A 20,704-nucleotide genomic window follows, 5' to 3' on the forward strand; every position below is an offset into this window, starting at 1 on the left:
CAGTATTTTAAGCTTCTTACCAGTATTAACTCAATAAATCCTCACAGTCACCTTGTGAGAAGGGAGTCAGTTATTCCCATTATTTGCAGATGAGGAAACCAGTAAGAAGGTAAGTAATTTTCTGAAAGGCACACAGCTAGTGAGTAGTGGAGGCAGAATTCATACTCAGGCTCTGTACCTAGAGACCTGCTTGCTTCAGCGCTGAGCTGTTGGAATATTTCTACTTGTCCCTGCCTAGACACCCTCTCCTTCCAGGTTATGCTGAAATTTACTTTCTAGATTGTTGTCTTATCTGTTATGTTTTAAGAAGTCTCTAAACATTTACATTAAAGACACCAGCAATCTTTGGACTTGACTTCAAATTTTACTGATTTATTTTTCCTTGACATGTAGAATTGGCATGCTTTCTGGGTGCTTTCTTACCTGAAAAATGGCTTTATTTTGCCCTCATATTTGATTGATAGATTGGTTAATAGATATTTATGGGTTTCATTCAACATTTTGTTGACATTGCTTCTTTGTGTTCTAGCATTGAGCATTACAGATGAAAATTCCTATACAGTTTTTCTCTCTGGAAATTCATAAGGTTTGGAGGGGTGATGTGTGTGTGGTGTTGTTCTCTTATTCTTTCACTTTAGCCTCTCTTTTTTGAATTTCTGTTATTACTTTTATCACATTATCTATTTCTTTTCTTTCTGTGTTCTCAGAGAATATCATCACTGAGTCTTTAATACTGTCAACTTCAGCTGTGTACATTTTGCTCTTCAACTTTCTTTTGAGGCTTTAAATTAGGCAAATATATTTTTCTTAGAATTTCTGAAAACTCCTTTTCACTGGAGCTTATTTTAATTATATGGATGCAGTATCCTCTTAAACTTCTGTGAAAACAATAATTGGAGTTTTCATTTGCATTGGCTGTTTCATGAGAGGTCAAGCTTTTTGCTTATTTATTTTGATGTTTCCTTTTCATGATATCTGTGTCTTGGGATTTGGTTGTATATTCACATTTTTAATTAGCTACTTGATTTAAATAAAGTATCAGTAGTTACTTTCAGGGTTCTTGGTGATTATAATAATTACTCACCTACCAGGCTTCTTCCTTGCATGCAGCTCACTACAGGAATCTGTTGTGCCTAGAAGATTTCGGGACAAGTGGGGAAACCCCACTCCGTTAACTGCATACACAGGGAAGGAGCTATGAGGGAGACAGAATAATTTGGTCTCTACTATTACCTTAAGAGACCTTCCCCTGTCTTCGATTTAAAAAAAACTACTGCATACAAAGGGTAGGAGCTACAAGGGACATAGAATAATTTGGACTCCACTACTACCTTAAGAGACCTTCCCCTGACTTCTCTTTTAAAAAACCTATGGGTCTCTGTACCCCTGAACTTACTTTCCACACCTATTTCTCTCTTCAGCCCCAAAATCCATATTAGAATGCCCCTGCAGGCTATAAAGCCTTTCATAAAAGTAAAATACCCAGTCTTTTCAAGAGAACAATAAAATAGGCAGTCTCCTACCTCTTGTGTTACTCTAATATAAACTCCATGAAGATAAGTATTGTCTCCATACTGTTCATGCTGCACAGCAGTTGCCCTTATCTGCAGGGCGACGCATCCCAAGACCCCCAGTGGATGCTTGAAACTGCAGAGAGTAACACACGTGATTGCCACCATCGGAACACATTTCTGTTCACGTCTTCCACCCACAGATTTAATGCCTTTTCCGTCTTAACTAAGCACTCATCATGGACTGTGGCCATAACTTTTGCAGTTTTAGATGCAACAGCAAAACTAACATTAATTTTTTCTTCTTCTTCACAATTTCATGGGTAGATTTGTTCTTACCGTAGATCTTAGCAACCTCAGCATATGATGTTTTTTCTTTTGAGAACTTTCACCTTTTCTCTTAAAGAAAGCACTTTACAGCTTCTCTTTGGCATATCTCAACTGCCAGCATCACTGCTCTTGAACTTTGGGGCCATTATTAAGTCAGAAAAGGGTTACTTGAAAACAAGCACTGAGATACCACCAGAGTCCATCTGATAACTAAGATGGTAACTACATGACTAACAGGCCGGTGACGTATACAGCATGGATATGCTGGACAAAGGGGTGAGTCATATCCCAGGTAGGATGAAGCAGGGTGACTTGAGATTTCACTATTCAGTATGGTGCACAATTTAAAACTTAGGAATTGTTTATTTCTTGGAACTTTTCGTTTAATGTTTTTGGACTACAGTTAGCCACAGGTAACTGAAACTGTGGAAAGTGAGGATCGGAGGATAAGCAGAGACTGTGGTATTCATTTCATTGCACAGTGCCTAGAATACAGTAGGTGTACTATAAATATTTTGTAAAGGGACAACTTTTCTGAAACTAAAAATATTTATGTTTTACCCAATAATTTTTCTTCTGGAAATTTATGCTAAGGAAATATTCAGAGATGCTTACAAAGTTTTATGCATGAGTGTCCATGTTATTTGTAATTGTGAAAAATGAAAATAACTCGAAAGTTTAACAGTGGTCATCTAAAGTATTGTATACACTGTATATATAGGTTGAATAGAAGGTCATCCTATTCATTTATTAATGAGAGGTACAATCTCTAGGGATCTGTAAAATCTATTTTGTCTTAACCAAAGAACAAATTTTTGACGTATCTTGAATAGGATGACTATAAATTATGACTTTTAAATTGTTGTAATTTTTGTACTATTATCTGATATTTTTATTTTTATGTATGTTCCTAAGTAGTTTAGAGATAGTCACATTTTAAAAATCTAAGATCAAGCAAATGAAGCTTATTTTTATGTATTCATAGTATAAAAGACCTTCAGTAAATAGGTAATATTTTTGTTTTATTCTAGAAAACAGCTCCTTGAACACAGTGAGGTAAAGCTTTCATTTTAATCTCTGGTAGACTTGTGTATTAAATTCTAGTTTGAGGATAATTGACAAAGGTATAACCTTGCTGCTGATGCACCTTCAGTAGTGAGTAGTTCAGCATTGGTGATAAATTTCTGCTGATCCTTCTCACTCTTTCATCTGCTCTTACTTTTGAATAGTAATAAGGATTTAAAAGCTAGAAGGCTGATTTATGACTATAGTACAGAATTAAATTAAATTGCATTCATTTAACAATAACAAGCATTCAGTTTCTAGCCTGCTGAGCTAATCAGCTACAGTCCATTAGGGCAGGCACCCTTGGCCCTGTGACTGGTGGCCATCTGCCACCACGTAGATTTGCTGGTCAGTGACAAACTCAGAAGTGTTGAAGGATACACAAGATACTAAAGTCATGTTCCTGCCCTTCAGTATGGTAATTTTACAAAGGAGACAAATAAGACAACATTTTATATGGTGTAAAATTATTTTGTGGCATAAAAAGGAAAAGATCAGTGTGGGCTGGAAATATTTCCTATTTGATAGAACTTTAAGTGGGTCTTGAGGTAAAGGTCAACTTTACAGGAGTGGGTAACTGAATTTGAACTTAATAGAGATAGTTTATGACACATGTTGAGTATCCCTTATCCAAAATGCTTAGGACTAGAGGCTTTTCAGATTTCAGATTTTATTGAATTTTGGAATATTTACAGTGTAGTTACTAGTTGAGCATCCCTAACCTGAAAATCCAAAATCCAAAATGCTTCAATGAGCATTTGTTTTAGCATAACCTTTGAACATCATATTGGTACTCAAAAGTTTCAGATTTTGGAGCATTGTAGATTTCAGATTTTTGGATCAGGGATGCATTAGTAACTTTGTCACTTTACAGTGAGGCCCACTGTGTTGGTCCTCCACCTCCTCACACCACCTCCTGCTCTCCCTAGCTCCTCTGCCTGCTCCATTTTCTTGCCAACTGCACTTATTGCCTTACAGTAGACTATGTAATGGATTTATTTATTTGCTATTTCTATGTATTGTCTGTCTTTCATTACTAAATGTAGTTAAATGTAATACAAGGACAGAAATTGCTCACTGCTGTATCCGAAGCACCCAGAAGAGTACCTGGAACATAGTAGACATTCGATAAATTATTGTTGAATGAATACTGATAGGCTTATTACTAAGTTAGAAGATCCTTGTCTTAATGAATAATATAGTTTTAATATACTTCATTAATTTAAAAATATGAAAAGTAAAAATGTGATTTTGTCTTATTTGTGTTTTATAGCTGGCTTTTCACACATTGCAGTTGTTAGTGTTTACTGCCCTTGCCATTTTAATTATGAGGCTAAAGATGTTTTTGACACCGCACATGTGTGTTATGGCTTCCTTGATATGCTCTCGACAGGTAAGGGATTCATTCTTGTATAACAATACTATAAAAACTATAGCAGCTATACTTAGTAGTTACTGTGGCTTTGCTGACTAATTCAAAATATAAACACACTAAGTGTTTTTAACTTAACTAAGTTAAATGATTTAAAATATTACTTCATGATTCACTATAAGCAAGAAAAGCAATTTCAAGTGGCTTTGAAAAGTATTTCTGGATTTTAATTGATATTTCTATAACAAGTGATTAGGCAAACATTTCCCCTCTGTTAATATCCTGTCCATGAACATAACCTTTTAGAGTTCAGGTTTGTGTAAGAGTGCCTGGCACAGTGGCTCACACCTGTAATCCCAGCACTTTGGGAGGCCGAGATGGGCAGATCACTTGAGGCCAGGAGTTCGAGACCAGCCCGGCCAACATGGTGAAACTCCATCTCTACTAAAAATACAAAAATTAGCCGGGTATGGTGGCGAGTGCCTGTAATTCCAGCTACTTGGGAGGCTGAGGCAGGAGAATCGCTTGAACCTGGGAGGCAGAGGCTACAGTCAGCCAAGATCGCATCACAGCACTCTAACCTGGGTGACAGAGTGAGACTCTGTCTCAAAAAAAGAAAAAGAGAAAAAAAAAAGAGTTTCCTGGTGGCCAGGCACAGTGGCTGACACCTGAAATCCCAGCACTTTGGAAGGCCGAGGTGGGCAGATCACTTGAGGTCAGGAGTTCAAGACCAGCCTGGCCAACATGGTGAAACCCTATCTCTATTAAAATACAAAAATTAGCCGGGAATGGTGGTGTGTGCCTGTAATCCCAGCTACTCAGGAGGCTGAGGCAGGAATATTGCTTGAACCCGGGAGGTGGAGGTCGAAGTGAGCTGAGGTCGCACCACTGCATTACAGCCTGGGAGACAGAGTGAGACTCTATCTCAGAAAAAAAAAAAAAAAGAGTTTCCTGGTTCACCAAAAGTACCCTGAAATACTCATCCAATACCAGAGTAGATGCAGAGTAATTGCTCTAATATGGTCCTGTTTGGCTCGAAGAATCTATAAGAAATTCTGGGGTTCTATCACCGTTATCTAACGTACAAAAGAACTAGATAAATTGCTAGAATATTGGGCCTAAGGTACTTCTACAAACACCTTACTTCGTTTTTATTATGAGTGTATAGCCTTAAAATATCATAATGCCTGTTTTCCTGAGAAGAATCTATATATATCATGCTAATAGGGCTTCCCTACTAACCATGTCCACAAAAGGCAACCAAGGATGAAAGGATTTAGTTCTAAGATGTTTCACAGTTGTGATTTGTTTATTTTAATCCTTAGTAGTAAATTAGTACTAGAAGGATCAGGTATATCTTCCTTAATTCTTCCCAGGGGAGAGAAAGTTCCATTTTCACCTGGGCCCTGTAATGCCAATATATTCGTTGCTTTAGAAACAATCGGAGATGATAATTCTGTATACATGTGTGCTGATATCAAAGGGTAATTCACATTGGTTTGAGTAACAAGGTGAGAATTTATTGTTGACCCTACAGTACTCTTCATATAAGAACTAGAAATAAACGGTTTCTTTCGTTTCAGCTCTTTGGCTGGCTCTTTCGCAGAGTTCGTTTTGAGAAGGTTATCTTTGGCATTCTAACAGTGATGTCAATACAAGGTTATGCAAACCTCCGTAATCAATGGAGCATAATAGGAGAATTTAATAATTTGCCTCAGGAAGAACTTTTACAGTGGATCAAATACAGTACCACATCAGGTGTGTAGGTATTTGGTTATATGCTAGTTTTATACAAACATACAGACACATTTGTGTATACTATATATAATTATTGTCATTTCTGATATATGTGTGTATGTGTGTATGACAGATTTACAAATAGGCATTCATACTCTCACAGACTTTGAGCAGACTATTGCAATGTCAATCAATTAAACCCTTCCAAAAGGCAATTTTGCACCCCTTTTAAGCCCCTCCCACATAATTATCAAAGAATTTAAATTAGCACCAGGAAATTAATGATTTTTCATAAGTTATGTCCTTTAACTCTCAGACAGCATTATAGCATTTTAACCATAACAATGACAAATCAAAGAAGTAAATCTTTAAAAATGAAATTTCACACCTTGTGCCAGGCTACAGCAGAAGATACTTTTGATGGTGGGGAGTTAACCAGCACCGCTTCTGTCACTGCAATCAGTGCTGTCTCCTCTAATTCTGTAAAACAGGTCATTGGCAGAAGAGTTAAAATCTTGGATATTCTATTTTCTTCACTAAATCATCTCACAGAGATAGTATACATCCTACTTTTCAATACTCCAAAATTTTCTTTTTAGCTTACCTTCTTTTCTTCCTGTTTTTATTCAGAACTACCTCAAGCAGATAGATATTTTTAAATACCTTTCCAGAGAATAAGTCTATAACATTTTCTGTAACTAAATTTGTAAATCAAAGATTATTTTTGATATTTAGAAACTTACTCTGGCACAAGTTCTTCACTATGATTTATTTAAATTTTCTTATGACTCCTGAGCTTGTTTCCTTTTATTTCTTATTTGATAGCCACTTTTTTGCTAATTAACCTTCATTAAGGTAAATCTTTATAAGCTCTAAGTAAGATACTTGGTCTATAGCTTTCAAAGGGTGTAGGTGACAGTGCCTCGTTAAACTGCCAAGCCAGTTTAATTAGAATTTTAAAAGTAATCCCCAACTGACTTTTTCCACATAGGAGCTCAAGGTAATCACTCCCTTTCTTTACTCTCCCTTGCCCCTCCCCAGTTATAGCTATTTTTCCCAAGCTTTTAAAAATAGCTGCCCTTTTAATCTTTTCTTGTGTCTTTCTTTGTTCCGGTGTTTGTATTGGGTTCCTGACAGAGAGCCTACATTTGGCAACTTATCCTTCTAAGATAACTGCCACAAACCCCTGTCTCACTTTTAGATGCCTCTTCTTTGATCTTCTTTTTAATCTGTCTTATTCTTCTAACTATTCTTATTATGAGTTATCTCATGGTTACCACATATTAAAAGCTGTATGAAGTTTTGTAGTATTGGTGGAACTAGTGCTTATATTGAGGTCTGCCATATACGGTTGTATAGTTTGTGCACTGCACAAAGGTGACCAATTGAGAGGATAAGTGAAAGCTTAAATCCAGCTTGTGGTCCACTCATCAAGCCATGTATAATGGGGCTCTGTCAAGTCAGGGGAATACCTTTTTCTAATCTGTGTAGTAGGCTAAATGGAGACTTCCATACAGTGATAGGAAAATATCTGATTTTTCCTTGTTATGCTCATTTACTTCACAGCCAAAAAGACAGAAGGTGGAGTGGGAGGGTATTTCTTCCTCTCTGTCTGCCATAGATGACAACTCAGTGGGTCCAGCTCTTGCTGGACAGGTGTGCCTAGTTTTTTTTGGAAGACCCTGGCCCTGGGCTTTCAATTCTTCTTGCTCAGCATTTCTCAACCTTAGCACAGTTGACATTGAGGCTGTCCTATGTATTACAAGAAATCCTTGGCCTCTATCTACAAGATGCCAACAGCATCTCCTCCCTCCTCCCCATAGCATGACATCGAAAAATGTCTCCAGAAGTTGATAGTGCTCCCTAGGGAGCAAAATCATGCCTGCCTGAGAACCACTTCTCTAGCTTAACAGCTTGTCATCATAAATTATTGAGTCTCCAATAATAAATACACATTCTTTGACTAGCTTACATATTTTCAAATTTGAGGCATATAAAGAAATTTTCATTCAAAGTTGCACTTAGAATGCTTAGTTATACTGGAAAGTAAACACTCAGGGTTCTTAAAGTTTTTAATTTATGTGGGTACAGAGCAGGTGTATATATTTATGGGGTAGATGGGATATTTTGATACAGGCATACAATGTGTAATCATCACATCCGGGTAAATGGAGTATCCATCACCTGAAGCATTGATCCTTTGTGTTACAAACAATCCAGTTATACTCTCTCAGTTATTTTTAAATGTGCAGTAAAATTTTGTTGACTATAGTCACCCTTCTGTGTTACCAAACACTACATCTTATCCATTCTATTTTGTTTGTGCACATTAACCATCCTCACTTCCCCTCCACCCCCTCACTATCCTTCCCAGCCTCTGGTAACCATCATTCTATTCTTGATCTCCATGAGTTCAACTCTTTTAATTTTTAGCTCCCACAAGTAAGAACCTGCAAAGTTTGTCTTTCTGTACCTGGCTTATTTCAATTAATGTAATGACCTCCAGTTCCATCCATGTTATGGATAGGATCTCATTCTTTTTTTATGACAGGTTCTCATTCGTTTTTATGGCTGAATAGCACTGCGTTGTGTCTACGTACCACATTTTCTTTATCCATTCACCTGTTGATGGACACTTAGGTTGCTTCCAAATCTAGACTATTGTGAGAAGTGCTGCAATAAACATGGGAGTGCAGATACCTCTTCTAAATATTTATTTCCTTTCTTTGGGGTATATATCTAAGAGTAGGATTGCTGGATCATTTTGTAACTCTATTTTTAGTTTTTTGAGGAACCTCCAAACTCTTCTACATAGTGGTTGTACTAATTTACATTTTCACCAAAAGTATATGAGAGTTCCCTTTTCTCCACATCTTTTCCTGTCTTTTGGATAACAGCCATTTGTTATTGCCTGTCTTTTGAATAATAGCCATTTTAACTGGAGTGAGATGCTATTTCACTGTAGTTTTGATTTGCATTTCTCTGATGATCAGTGATGTTGAGCACCTTTTCATGTACCTGTTTGCCACTTGTATGTTTTCTTTCGAGAAATGTCTATTCAGATCTTTTGACCATTTTTAAAGTAGATTTTTAGATTTTGTTTTCCTACAGAGTTGTTTGAGCTCCTTATATATTCTTGTTATTAATTCCTTGTCAGATTGGTAGTTTGCAAATATTTTTGCTTATTCTTTGGGTTGTCTCTTCACTTTGCTGATTGTTTCCTTTGCTGTGCAGAAGCTTTTACACTTGGTGTGAACCCATTTGTTCATTTTTGCTTTGGTTGCCTGTGCTTCCCAGGTATTTACTCAAGAAATCTTTTTCCAAACCAAAGTCCTGGAGAGTTTCCCCAAAGTTTTCTTGTAGTAATTTCAGAGTTTGAGCCTTAAATTTAGATTTAAGGCTTTAATCCATTTGGATTTGAGTTTTGTATATGGCAAGAGATAGGGGTGGAGATTCATTTTTCTGCATATGGATATTCAGTTTTCCCAACACCATTTATTGAAGAGATTGCCCTTTCCCCAGTGTATGTTTTTGGGACTGCTGTAAAAAATGAGTTTACTGTAGATGTATGGATTTCTTTCTGGGTTCTCCATTCTGTTCCACTGGTCTGTGTGTCTGTTTTTATGGCAGTACCATGATGTTTTGGTTACTATACTTCTGTCGTATAATTTGAAGTCAGGTATTGTGATTCCTTCAGTTTTGTTCTTCTTGCTCAGGGTAGCTTTGGCTATTCTAGGTCTTTTGTGTTTTCGAATAAATAAGGATAGTTTTTTCTATCTCTGTGAGGAATATCATTAGTAGTTTGATGGGGATTGCATTGAATCTGTAGATTGCTTTGAATAGTATGGACATTTTAACAGTATTGATTCTTCCAATGCTTGAACATGGAATAGCTTTCCATTTTTTGTATCTTCTTCAATTTCTTTCTCCAGTTTTGTATAGCTTTCATTCTAGAGATCTTTCATTTCTTTGGTTAATTTCTAGGTATTTAATTTTATGTGTGGCTACTGTAAATGGAATTACTTTTTAAATTTTCTTTCTCAGGTTGTTCTCTGTTGGCATATAGAAACATTAATGATTTTTGTATGATTTTGTATCCTACAACATTACTGAATTTATCAGTTCTAATAGTTTTTTTTTGGTGGAGACTTTAGGTTTTTTCTAAATATAAAATCATATCATCTGCAAACAATGATAATTTGGCCTCTTCCTTTCAAATTTGGATGCCCTTTATTTCTTTCTCTTGTCTGATTGCTGTAGTTAGGATTTCCAGTACTATGTTGAATAATGTGGTAAAAAGTGAGCATCCTTGTCATGTCCCAGGTCTTAGAAGAAAGGCTTTCAGTGTTTCCTCACTCAGTATGATACTGCTTGTGCATTTGCTGTATATAGCTTCTTTATGTTGATTAATGTTTCTTCTATACCCAGTTTATTTGAAGGTTTTTTATCATGAAGGTATGTTGAATTTTACCAAATGATTTTCCCGCATCTATGGAGATGAGATGATCATATGATTTTTCCCCTTCATTGTGTTGATATGACGTATCACATTGATTTGCTACGTTGAACTATCTTTGCATCCCTGAGATAAATCCTATTTGGTCATAATGAATAATCTTTTTAATGTGTTATTGAATTCAGTTTGCTAGTATTTTGTTGAGGATTTTTGCATTAACATTAATCAGAGATTTTGGCCCGTAGATTTCTTTTTTTGATGGGTCTTTGTATGGTTTTGGTATTAAAGTGATATTGGTCTCATACAATGGGTTTGGAAGTATTCCCTCTTCCTCTATTTCCTGGAATCGTTAGAGTAGGATTGATATTAGTTCTTCTTTAAATGTTTGATAAAATTCAGCAGTGAAGCCATCAGGTCCTGGGCTTTTCTTTGCTGAGAGACTTTTCATTAGAGATTTGATCTCATTACCTGTGATTGGTCTGTTCAGGTTTTGGATTTCTATATAGTTCAATCTTGGTAGGTTTTATGTATCTAGGGATTTATCCATTTCTATGTTTTCCGATTTATTGGCATACAGTTGCTCATGGTAGTTTCTGATGATCCTTTAATTTCTGCAATATTGGTTATAATGTCTCCTTTTATTACCTCTGATTTTATTTATTTGGGCCTTCTCTTTTTTTGTTAGTCTGGCTAAAGGTTTGTTAATTTTATCTTTTCAGAAAACCAGTTGATCTTTTATACTGTTTTCTTCATTGCAATTTCATTTATTTCTGCTCTGATCTTTATTATTTCATTTCTCTTACTAACTTTGGGTTTTGTTTGCCCTTTTCTAGTTTTTTAAGAAGCATCATTGAGTTGTTAATTTGAGGTTTTTCTTCTTTTTTGATGTGGGCACTTACAGCTATAGACTTCCCTCTTAATACTGCTTTTGCTGTATCCCATAGGTTTTGATGTGTTGTGTTTTCATTATCATTTGTTTCAAGAACATTTTCAATTTCATTCTTGATTTCTTTATTAACCCACCGGTCATTCAGGAGCATATTCTTTAATTTGTATGTTTGTAGAGTTTCCAAAATTTCTTTTGCTACTGATTTCTAGTTTTTTTTCCATTGTGGTCAGAGAAGATACATTATATTATTTCAATTTTTAAAAAATGTTTTAAGGCTTGTTTTGTGGCCTATCCTTGTTTTGTGGTCTATCCTTGAGGAATGATCCATGTGCTGAGGAGAAGGATGTGTATTCCGTAGATGTTGGATGAAATGTTCTGTAAGTATCTATTAGGTCCTTTTGATCTATAGTGCAGATTAAGTTCAGTGTTTCTTTGTTGATTTTCTGTCTAGATGACCTGTCCACTGCTGAAAGTGTGGTGTTGAAGTCTCAGGCTATTATTGTATAGGGATCTGTCTCTCTCTTTTGCTCTGATAATATTTGCTTTATATATCCGGGTGCTCCAGTATTGGGTGTATATATATTTACAATTGTTATATACTCTTGCTGAATGAACCCCTTTATCATTATATAATGACTTTCTTTGTCTCTTTTTATAGTTTTTGTCTTGTAAGCTATTGTGTCTGATGTAAGTATGGCTATTCCTGCTCTTTCATGGTTTCCATCGGCATGGAATATAATTTTCCATCCCTTTGTTTTCAGTCTATATTTGCCTTTATAAGTAAAGTGTGTTTCTTGTAGGTAACAGATTCTTAGTGTTTTGTTTTATTATTCAGCTACTCTTTGTTTTTTGATTGGAGAGTTCAGCCCATTTACCTTCAGTGTTATTATTGTTAAGGACTTGCCCCTGCCATTTCGTTATTTGTTTTCTCATTGTTTTGTGGTCTTCTCTTCCTTCCTCTTTTTCTTTCACTGAAGGTGATTTTCTCTGGTGGTGTGTTTTAGTTTATTGCTTTTTATTTTTTGTACATCCATTTTATGTTTTTAAACTTGAGGTTACCATGAGGCTTGCAAATAATATCGTATAACCCATTATTTTAAACTGATGACAACACTGATTGCATAAACAAATAAGCCAAAAGAAAGCTAATAAAAATTCTGAACTTTAACTTCATCTCCCCACTTTTTACCTTTTTCTTGTTTCTATTTATATCTTATTGTACTGTCTCTTGAAAAGTTGTTGTATTTATTTTTTATTGGTTCATCTTTTCGTCTTTCTACTTATCATATAAGTAGTTTATATACCATAATGACACTGCTATAATATTGTGTTTCTCTGTGTACTTACTATTACCAGTGAGTTTTGTACCTTCCGATTATTTCTTCCTCATTAATGTCCTTTTCTTTCAGATTGAAGAACTCCCTTTAGCATTTCTTATAGGTAGGTCTGGTGTGAATGAAATTTCACAGCTTTTGTTTCACTGGGAAGTCTTCTCCTTTAGGTTTGAAGGACATTTTCTCTGGATACACTACTCTCAGGTAAAAGGTTTTTTCCTTCACTTTAAATATGTCATGGCATGCTCTCCTGGCCTGTAAGGTTTCCACTGAAAAGTCTGCTGCCAGATCTATTAGATCTCCATTGTATGTTATTTGTTTCTTTTCTCTTGCTGCTTTTAGGATCCTTTATTTATCCTTGACCTTTGGGAGTTTGATATTAAATGACTTGAGTTAGTCTTTGGGTTAAATCTGCTTGGTGTTCTATAACCTTGTGCTTGAATATTGATATTTTCTCTAGCTTTGAGAAGTTCTCTGTTACCCTTTTGAATAAACTTCCTACTGCTGTCTCTCTCTACCTCCTCTTTAAGGCCAATAACTCTTAGATTTTTCCCTTTAAAGGCTACTTCTAGATCTCGAAAGTATGCTTCATTCTTTTTTATTCTTTTTTCACCTCCTCTGTGTATTTTCAAGCAGCCTGTCTTTAAGCTCACTAATTCTTTCTTCTGCTTGATCAATTCTGCTATTAAAAGACTGATACATTCTTCAGTATGTCAGTTGCATTTTTCAGCTCCAGAATTTCTGCTTCTTTTTAATTATTTCAATTTATTTGTTAACTTTATCTGATAAGATACTAATTCCTTCTTTGTGTTATCTTGAATTTCGTTGACTTTCCTCAGCACAGCTATTTTGAATTCTCTGTCTGAAAGGCCACATATCTCTGTCTGTCCAGGATTGGCCCCCTAGTGCCTTATTTAGTTTGTTTGGTGAGGTCATGTTTTCCTGCATGGTTTTGATGCTTGTGGATGTTTGTCAGTGTCTGGGCATTGAAGAGTTAGGTATTTATTATAGTTTTTGCAGTCTGGGCTTGTTTGTACCCATCCTTGTTGGAAAGGCTTTCCAGGTATTCAAAGGGACTTTGGTGTTGTGATCTAAGTTTCTGGTCACTGCAGCTGTATCTGCACTAGGAGGCACCCCATGCCCAGTAATGCTGAAGCTATTGCAGACTCTTAGAGGTACTACCTTGGTGGTCTTGGATAAAATCCAGAATTCTCAGGATTAGCAGGCAGAAGCTCTTGTTCTCTTCCCTTACTCTCTCCCATATGGAGTCTCTGTCTCTCTCTTTCTCTGTGCTAAGCTGCCTGGAGCTGGGGGTGGGGTGTGATATAAGCATCTCTGTGGCCACCACTACTGGGAATGTGTTGGGTCAGACCTGAAGCTAGCACAGCACTGGGTCTTACCCAAAGCTCATTGTAACTACTGCCTGGCCACCACCTATGTTTGCTCAAGGTGTAGGGCTCAACAGTCAGCAGGTGGCAAAGCAAACCAGGCTGGTGACCTTCCCTTCAGGGTGGCAAGATCCCCCAGGTCATAGTCAGATCCAGAGATGCTGCTGTCCAGGAGCCAGGGCCTGGAGTCAGACACCTTAGAAATCTACCTGATGCTCTATTCTACTGCAGCTGAGCTGGTGCTGAAACCACCAGACAAAGTCCTTCCCACCCTTCCTTCCCCTTTCCCCAGGCAGAGTGGTCTCTCCTCATTTCCACCACTACCACAGGCCCATGGGAGGTAGTGCCTGGCTACCGCCGACATTCACTTAAGGCCCAAGGACCTTTCAGTCAGCTTGTGGTGAGTGCTGCCAGGCCTGGAACTCACCCTTCAGGGCAGTGGGCTCTCTTCCAGCCCAGGGCAGGTCCAGAAATGCCACCCAAGAGCCAAGGCCTGGAATTGGGGACCACAAGAGCCTGCTTGGTGCTGCTCCCCACTGCGGCCAAGCTGGTACCTAAGCTGATTTTTGGTTCTTATGAAAGTGCTTTTTGTGTAGATCGTTATCACATTTGGTGTTCCTGAGGGGAGGATGAACAGTGGAGGCTTCTACTTGGTCATGATGTTCCACCTCCTCTCCAACGTAGTTTTTTATAGTAGATCTGAATAATGTCTTATCTTTATTACTGATTTTATTGTGCTGATTAAAAATGATAGTAACCTTCACAATTTTGTAATTGTTTTTTATACAAAAGTACCAGGAAGTAAGCATTTGGTCTTCTGGTATTTCAAGAGATGAAATGGAAGCCAGATAGATTTTGATGTATCTCTAGTTATGACCAAATTTATACATGTTATTACTCCAAAAAGTACTGGCAGCAAGTAATGAAATGATTTCATGGCATGTATAAATGGTGTCAAGTCAAATGGTAACTCTGAGAACTGAAAGATGATCTGTGGGAAGAAAACAATGTTTTCCTTTTTTATGGCACATCTGCAGGACCACAGTTCACCAGCCACAAAAGTCATTGGAAAAAATGTCCCATGAGACTTGCCCTTCATAGCAGTCTCTCAGCTCCTGGCATTTCACATTATTGGAACAGATGCGACATTTTACATTCTTTTTGTTTCATGTGTGTCTGTAGTCCTGCTGTTAGCATGGTACTCTAGCATAGCAGGAAGCTTGAGTGAAGCAGCTAAGAGGGCAGGCTCTGGAACTTCCTAGCTGTACAGTCTTGGGCAAGTCACTTAACTTGGCTGTGTCTCTTCATCATCTACAACAGCAGTCTGCAACCTTTTTGGCACCAGGGACTAGTTTCGTGGAAGACCATTTTTTCCACAGAATTGGGGGTAGGGGGTGGTTTCTGGATGAAATTGTTCCACCTCAGACCATCAGGCATTAGATTCTAATGAGTGCACAACCAGACCCCTCACATGCTCAGTTTGTAGATTCTACAAAGTAAGAACAGAGGACCTACCCCTTAGAACTGTGAAGATTAGGTTATTTCTTGTTAAAATATGGAGCACAATTTCTAGCCCCAAGATAGTATTTAACAAAAGTCAGCTATTATTGTAGTAGATAATGAATAACTATTGAGTCAATAAAAGAATGAGGTCCATGGTCATGTAAATAGGCATCATCCTTCTTAATTTGGGTTCACATATTAGAGGTAAGTTTAACTTCTGATTTTCTTTAAAACATTTAATTGAAGAATATATCCTTTTTTTTTTTTTCAGATGCTGTCTTCGCAGGTGCCATGCCTACAATGGCAAGCATCAAGCTGTCTACACTTCATCCCATTGTGAATCATCCACATTACGAAGATGCAGACTTGAGGTTGGCAGCTGATGAGTATTTCTTCAAGACTCACTTGGCAACTCCCAGTTCTTAGGAATTGGGAAAATTTTTACACACACACACACACACACACACACACACACACACAAACTCATCCTCATTTTCATACTGGAAGTTAAAAAAAAATGACAATAACCATCCAGAAATGACAATACGTACCTGTTGCCTCTGGAGCAAGCAGACCTCTGAAAAACTGAAAAATGCAAAAGCCAGTTTTTCCCAAAGTGACAAATGTGTCACATATTTATGATGTGTGTGTGTATTCCAGTAAAACTACTAGGTAGTTGGAAGAGTAGGTAGGATGGATTTTACTCACAGCCATGGTTTGCCAACCCCTGCTCTACACCACAAGCCCCACTCAGATTTAAGAAATGATTTCTAGATCTTACTGGTGGCCAATGACTAGCTTTTTGTGACAGGTAGAAAAAGTACATGAAAGTTGCTATTATATATTACGTGCTTTCATGACAATGTAGAGTATTTTTACTAGTCGATTATGAGAACTCTAGTTTCCATTGATGTCTAAAAGTTTTGCTTTCCTTAAATGGCTGGTTTAAAAAATTATTTTGGTTATTCTAGTAGTTGTCAGGGTAATCGTTTTTAAAAGTGGACTTTTGGCCTATTGTTAGAGGCAAATGTTTAAATTATTTAAAAGTTTTAGGTCTGCTGTCTAGGAGCCAGGGCTTGGAGTCAGACACCTTAGAAATGTACCTGATGCTCTCTCTGTTCTACTGTGGTGAACTGGCGTGGAAACCACTGTGGTGACTGAGCATCCCATATGCTTGAAATTCTAAGCAACATCCAATGCATAAGTGATAATTTGTTAGGATTTTGTAAGAACTCCCACTACGGTCAAATCACCTATTGTACCATATTTTGGTGACCATCCCCATTTCTCAAGATTCTGCAAAGGTGCTTTTCCTACCTCTTCTGACACCCTGGATGCCCATTGTCTAAGTGTTCTACTTGATACACTAAATTTCAATTCATGTATTTGTCAGAGCTTCTTTAGATGAAATTAAGCATTGAAAGATGTGTTTTCACTACATTCAGTCTCTGTCAGAATATATTCTCTGAAAACTGTGTGAATTATGAGAAGAAAATTGTATATCCTAAGCTGCTCTCTGCTACCCAGTACAACTTTAGACTATCTTATACAGTAATGAGCAGTATATGCCAAATTAAATTGCTGTAAGTTTTCTTACATTCAAAATATAAGTAGGAATGTGGAAACTGCCATCCCCAAAATAATTGATGCTGTTTTGAGTCATGTATATCGGTGTTCCATCCAGTGAGTATTGAGATTTCAATTTGCTAGTAAGATTTTTTTAGTCTATTCTATTATCATTTATTTTAAAATCTTTTAAATTATTGTTTAAATTTAAAGGGCTCGGACAAAAATAGTTTATTCTACATATAGTCGAAAATCTGCCAAAGAAGTAAGAGATAAATTGTTGGAGTTACATGTGAATTATTATGTTTTAGAAGAGGCATGGTGTGTTGTGAGAACTAAGTGAGTATTAACCCTGTGCTATCTGATATGGTATATTTTTGAGCAACAAATGTTTCACTTTATTACAGTAGTCCTGATTCTTTAAGAATTTTTATTTTAAATTTATTAAAATATTATCCTGGTACCTTAGTTTAAATTATTTCATCTAGAGACATAAAACTATACTATCAATGAAGTAGAATTTAATTCCAAACATTATAGTATATTTAATATCCTGATTTTTCAATTTAACATCTTCCACTTAGCTTTTTTCATAATTTTTGAAATATTTATGAAAATTTTTATTAGCTATCTGAAATATGGATTTGAATTTACAACAAAGTGAGATATTGGCATTCTGTATTATAGCTGAATTATATTGGATTTGTAAGACTTAAAAGAAAAGTGACAAAACCCAAAATGACATAAGGAAAACATTCCTAATTAAAATTTTTTAATTTCTGAATTTTGAATCTCTAAAAATCATAAAATTCTAAGATGTGTAATTGATCTTATGAGGCCTTTGTTTAGGCTCCTAAGCACAGATATTAGCTGCTGCACATGACAGGAAATTCAGGCACATTAATTGTCTCCTAGAATGACACATTGGCAATCAGAAGAACAAAACAGGTTCTACAGTCACTTCAGTATATCATTTACAATGTGCAAAAAGTTTCAGGGATGCAAACTAAAATGAGAAAGTATGACCAATACTCTGAAAAAAATAAGTTAATAGAAACCGATTCAAGTAGGTCCAGATGTTGGATTTAGCAGCCAAAGACTGCAAAGCCACTATTACAAATACATTCAAAGGCTTAAGAAAAATGTATTCAATGAATTAAAAGAAAACATGGTATCCATGAGTGAAGAGCTATGGAATCTCAGCAGAAAAATAGAAACACTCCAGCCCCCACGGAAATTCTAGAGCTGAAAAGTATAATAAATGAAATGAAAATCATTTAAATGTACTCAACAACAATTTTGAGACGAAAACAGAACATTTGAACAGAAAATGCAGTGAATTTGAAGATAGATCAAGAGAGAATAGTTAATCAAAAGAACAGGAGCCAAAAAGATTGAAAAATAACCAAAGTCACAGACCTATGTAACATTAAGTAGTTCAACACATGCATAATTTTAGTATTAGATGTAATGAAAAAAAGAAAATTACCGAAAAAATATTGAAGAAATGTTGGCCAAAAATTTCTCAAGTTTGATAAAAGCTACTAACTTAGAGATCTGCTAAGCTCAACAAATCCAACTGGGTGAAGCCCAAAGAAAACCAAAGCAAGGAACATTATAGTCACAACGGTAAAATCAAAGATCAAGAGAAAATCTTGAAAATAAGAGAAAAAAATGATATGCTATATAAACATCTGACTTCCCAACATAAATAGTGGAAATTATCAGACACTGGAATGATTATTCAAAGTGCTGAAGAAGAAAAATCAACAATTCTATATTTAATGAAACTATCTTTTTAAAATGGAGGCCAAAAATACATTTTTCAGATCAACAAAATCTAAGATAATTTGTTGGTAACAGATTTATACTTCAAGATGGACAAGAAGTTCTATCAGCTGATGAGAAATGATGCCAGATGGTAACTCAGATATACAAGAAATACTCAAATACGCTGGAAATGGTAAATATGCAGATATTAATCACTATACGTTTTTCTTCTCTGAAAATCTTTAAAAGACATTATTTAAGGCAAAGGTGATACCATTATATTTTTTAGTTTATGACAGAAATTAAATATACATGTAGCACAAAAATTGAGTAAACTGTGGAAATGTACGATTTACTAGAAATAACCCAATTTAAATGGTAAGTAAATCATGATATGTTAAAGATGCTTGTTGTCATCCCTATCAAAACCACTCAAAAAATAAATAAAACAGTGGGGAAAAAAAGAGCGTAATGGCAAGCCTAGATATGGATAAGCCTGGATACATTAAGTGAAATAAGTCAGCCACAGAAAGATGAATAGTCCATGTTGTCACTCATGTGGAAGCTCAAAGAAGTAGCTCATAGAAGTAGAGTAGAATTGTGGTAATTAGAGGCTGAGTGGGAAGGGTAGGGAGGAGAAGAAGATAAGGAGAGGTTGGTTAAGAGATACAAAACTACAGATAAATAGAAGGAATAAATTATAGTGCTCTCTGGCACTGTAGAGTGAATATTAGTTAACAGTAATTTATCGTTATATGTCAAGAAAGCCAGAACAGAGGATTTTGAATGTTCCCAGCACAAACAGATGGTAAACGTTTGTGGTGATGGATAGCCTAATTACCCTGATTTGATCATTACACATTGTAATGATGCATTGAAATATCACTCTATACTCCATAAATATGTACAAGTATTACTTGTCAAGTAAAACTAAAAGGGGAAAAACCCTAAACATATAACTAACTTAAGACCCAGCAATTGTATTGGGCATTTTTTCCCAGAAAGGTGGAAAGTTGTGTTCACACAAAATTCTGTAGAAAAATGTCTATAGCAGCTTTATTTGTAATAGCCTAAACCTGAAACAACCCAGATGTTTTTCGCAAGGTGAATGATTAAATAATAGTGATCTATTCATACCATGGAATACTGCTCAGCAATAGGATCAAACTATTGATACACTCAAGATCCTGGATGAATCTCCAGAGAATTGTTTGAATGAAGAAAAGACAATCCCCAAAGGTTACATACTATATGATTCCATTTGTATAACTGTCTTCAAATGACAAAATTATAGATATGGATGATTTGTGGTTGTGAGGGGTTAGGGTGGGGTGGGAATGTGGGGGGAGTATAGTGTGTGTGGCTATACAAGGGATCTCTGTGGTGATGGAAATGCTCTCTTTCACCATTCTGTCAATGTGAATTATCTGGCTGTGATATTATACAAATGTTCAAGATGTTACCATGGTGGAGGACACTGTCTAAAGACTGTACAAGAGCTACTTGTATTATCTCTCACTTAATGTGGATCTCCAAATGTCTTGAAATAAAAAGTTTTTTTAAAAAAACAAAAGAGCACTATAGCAAGCCTATATCAAACCATATCAGTAATTTCAAAGTGAAAGAGGACTAAATTCTTCCAAACAAAAGGTGGAGATTGGCAAACTGAATACAAGAGCAAGACCTATCTATGGACTGCCTGCAAGAGGTGCATTTTAAATACAGATATGTATATTGGCTGAAGGAAAAAGAATGGAAAAGATATCATGTGAGTAAACATTAG

At 36.1% G+C, this 20,704-nt stretch overlaps 1 protein-coding gene across 22 annotated transcripts in view; it reads left to right on the top strand.

The window, feature by feature from the left end:
- The window catches only part of DPY19L2 (dpy-19 like 2), a 104,071-nt gene that overhangs the window by 76,269 nt on the left and 7,098 nt on the right, over positions 1–20,704 (top strand). For 13 of the 22 annotated variants that reach the window (XM_016923122.4, XM_016923121.4, XM_016923115.4 and 10 more), the window contains 5 exons: positions 2,873–2,897; positions 4,180–4,299; positions 5,862–6,036; positions 15,857–15,956; positions 17,365–17,490. In XM_016923122.4, coding sequence (XP_016778611.3) covers positions 2,873–2,897; positions 4,180–4,299; positions 5,862–6,036; positions 15,857–15,956; positions 17,365–17,490 — 546 coding nt within the window. The remainder of the gene's footprint in view (positions 1–2,872; positions 2,898–4,179; positions 4,300–5,861; positions 6,037–15,856; positions 15,957–17,364; positions 17,491–20,704) is intronic. The other 9 variants (XM_016923119.4, XM_054664180.2, XM_063785495.1 and 6 more) reach the window with 3 other exon arrangements.

Source organism: Pan troglodytes, chromosome 10 (genome assembly GCF_028858775.2).
Source record: "Pan troglodytes isolate AG18354 chromosome 10, NHGRI_mPanTro3-v2.0_pri, whole genome shotgun sequence".
Taxonomy (NCBI): Eukaryota; Metazoa; Chordata; class Mammalia; order Primates; family Hominidae; genus Pan; species Pan troglodytes.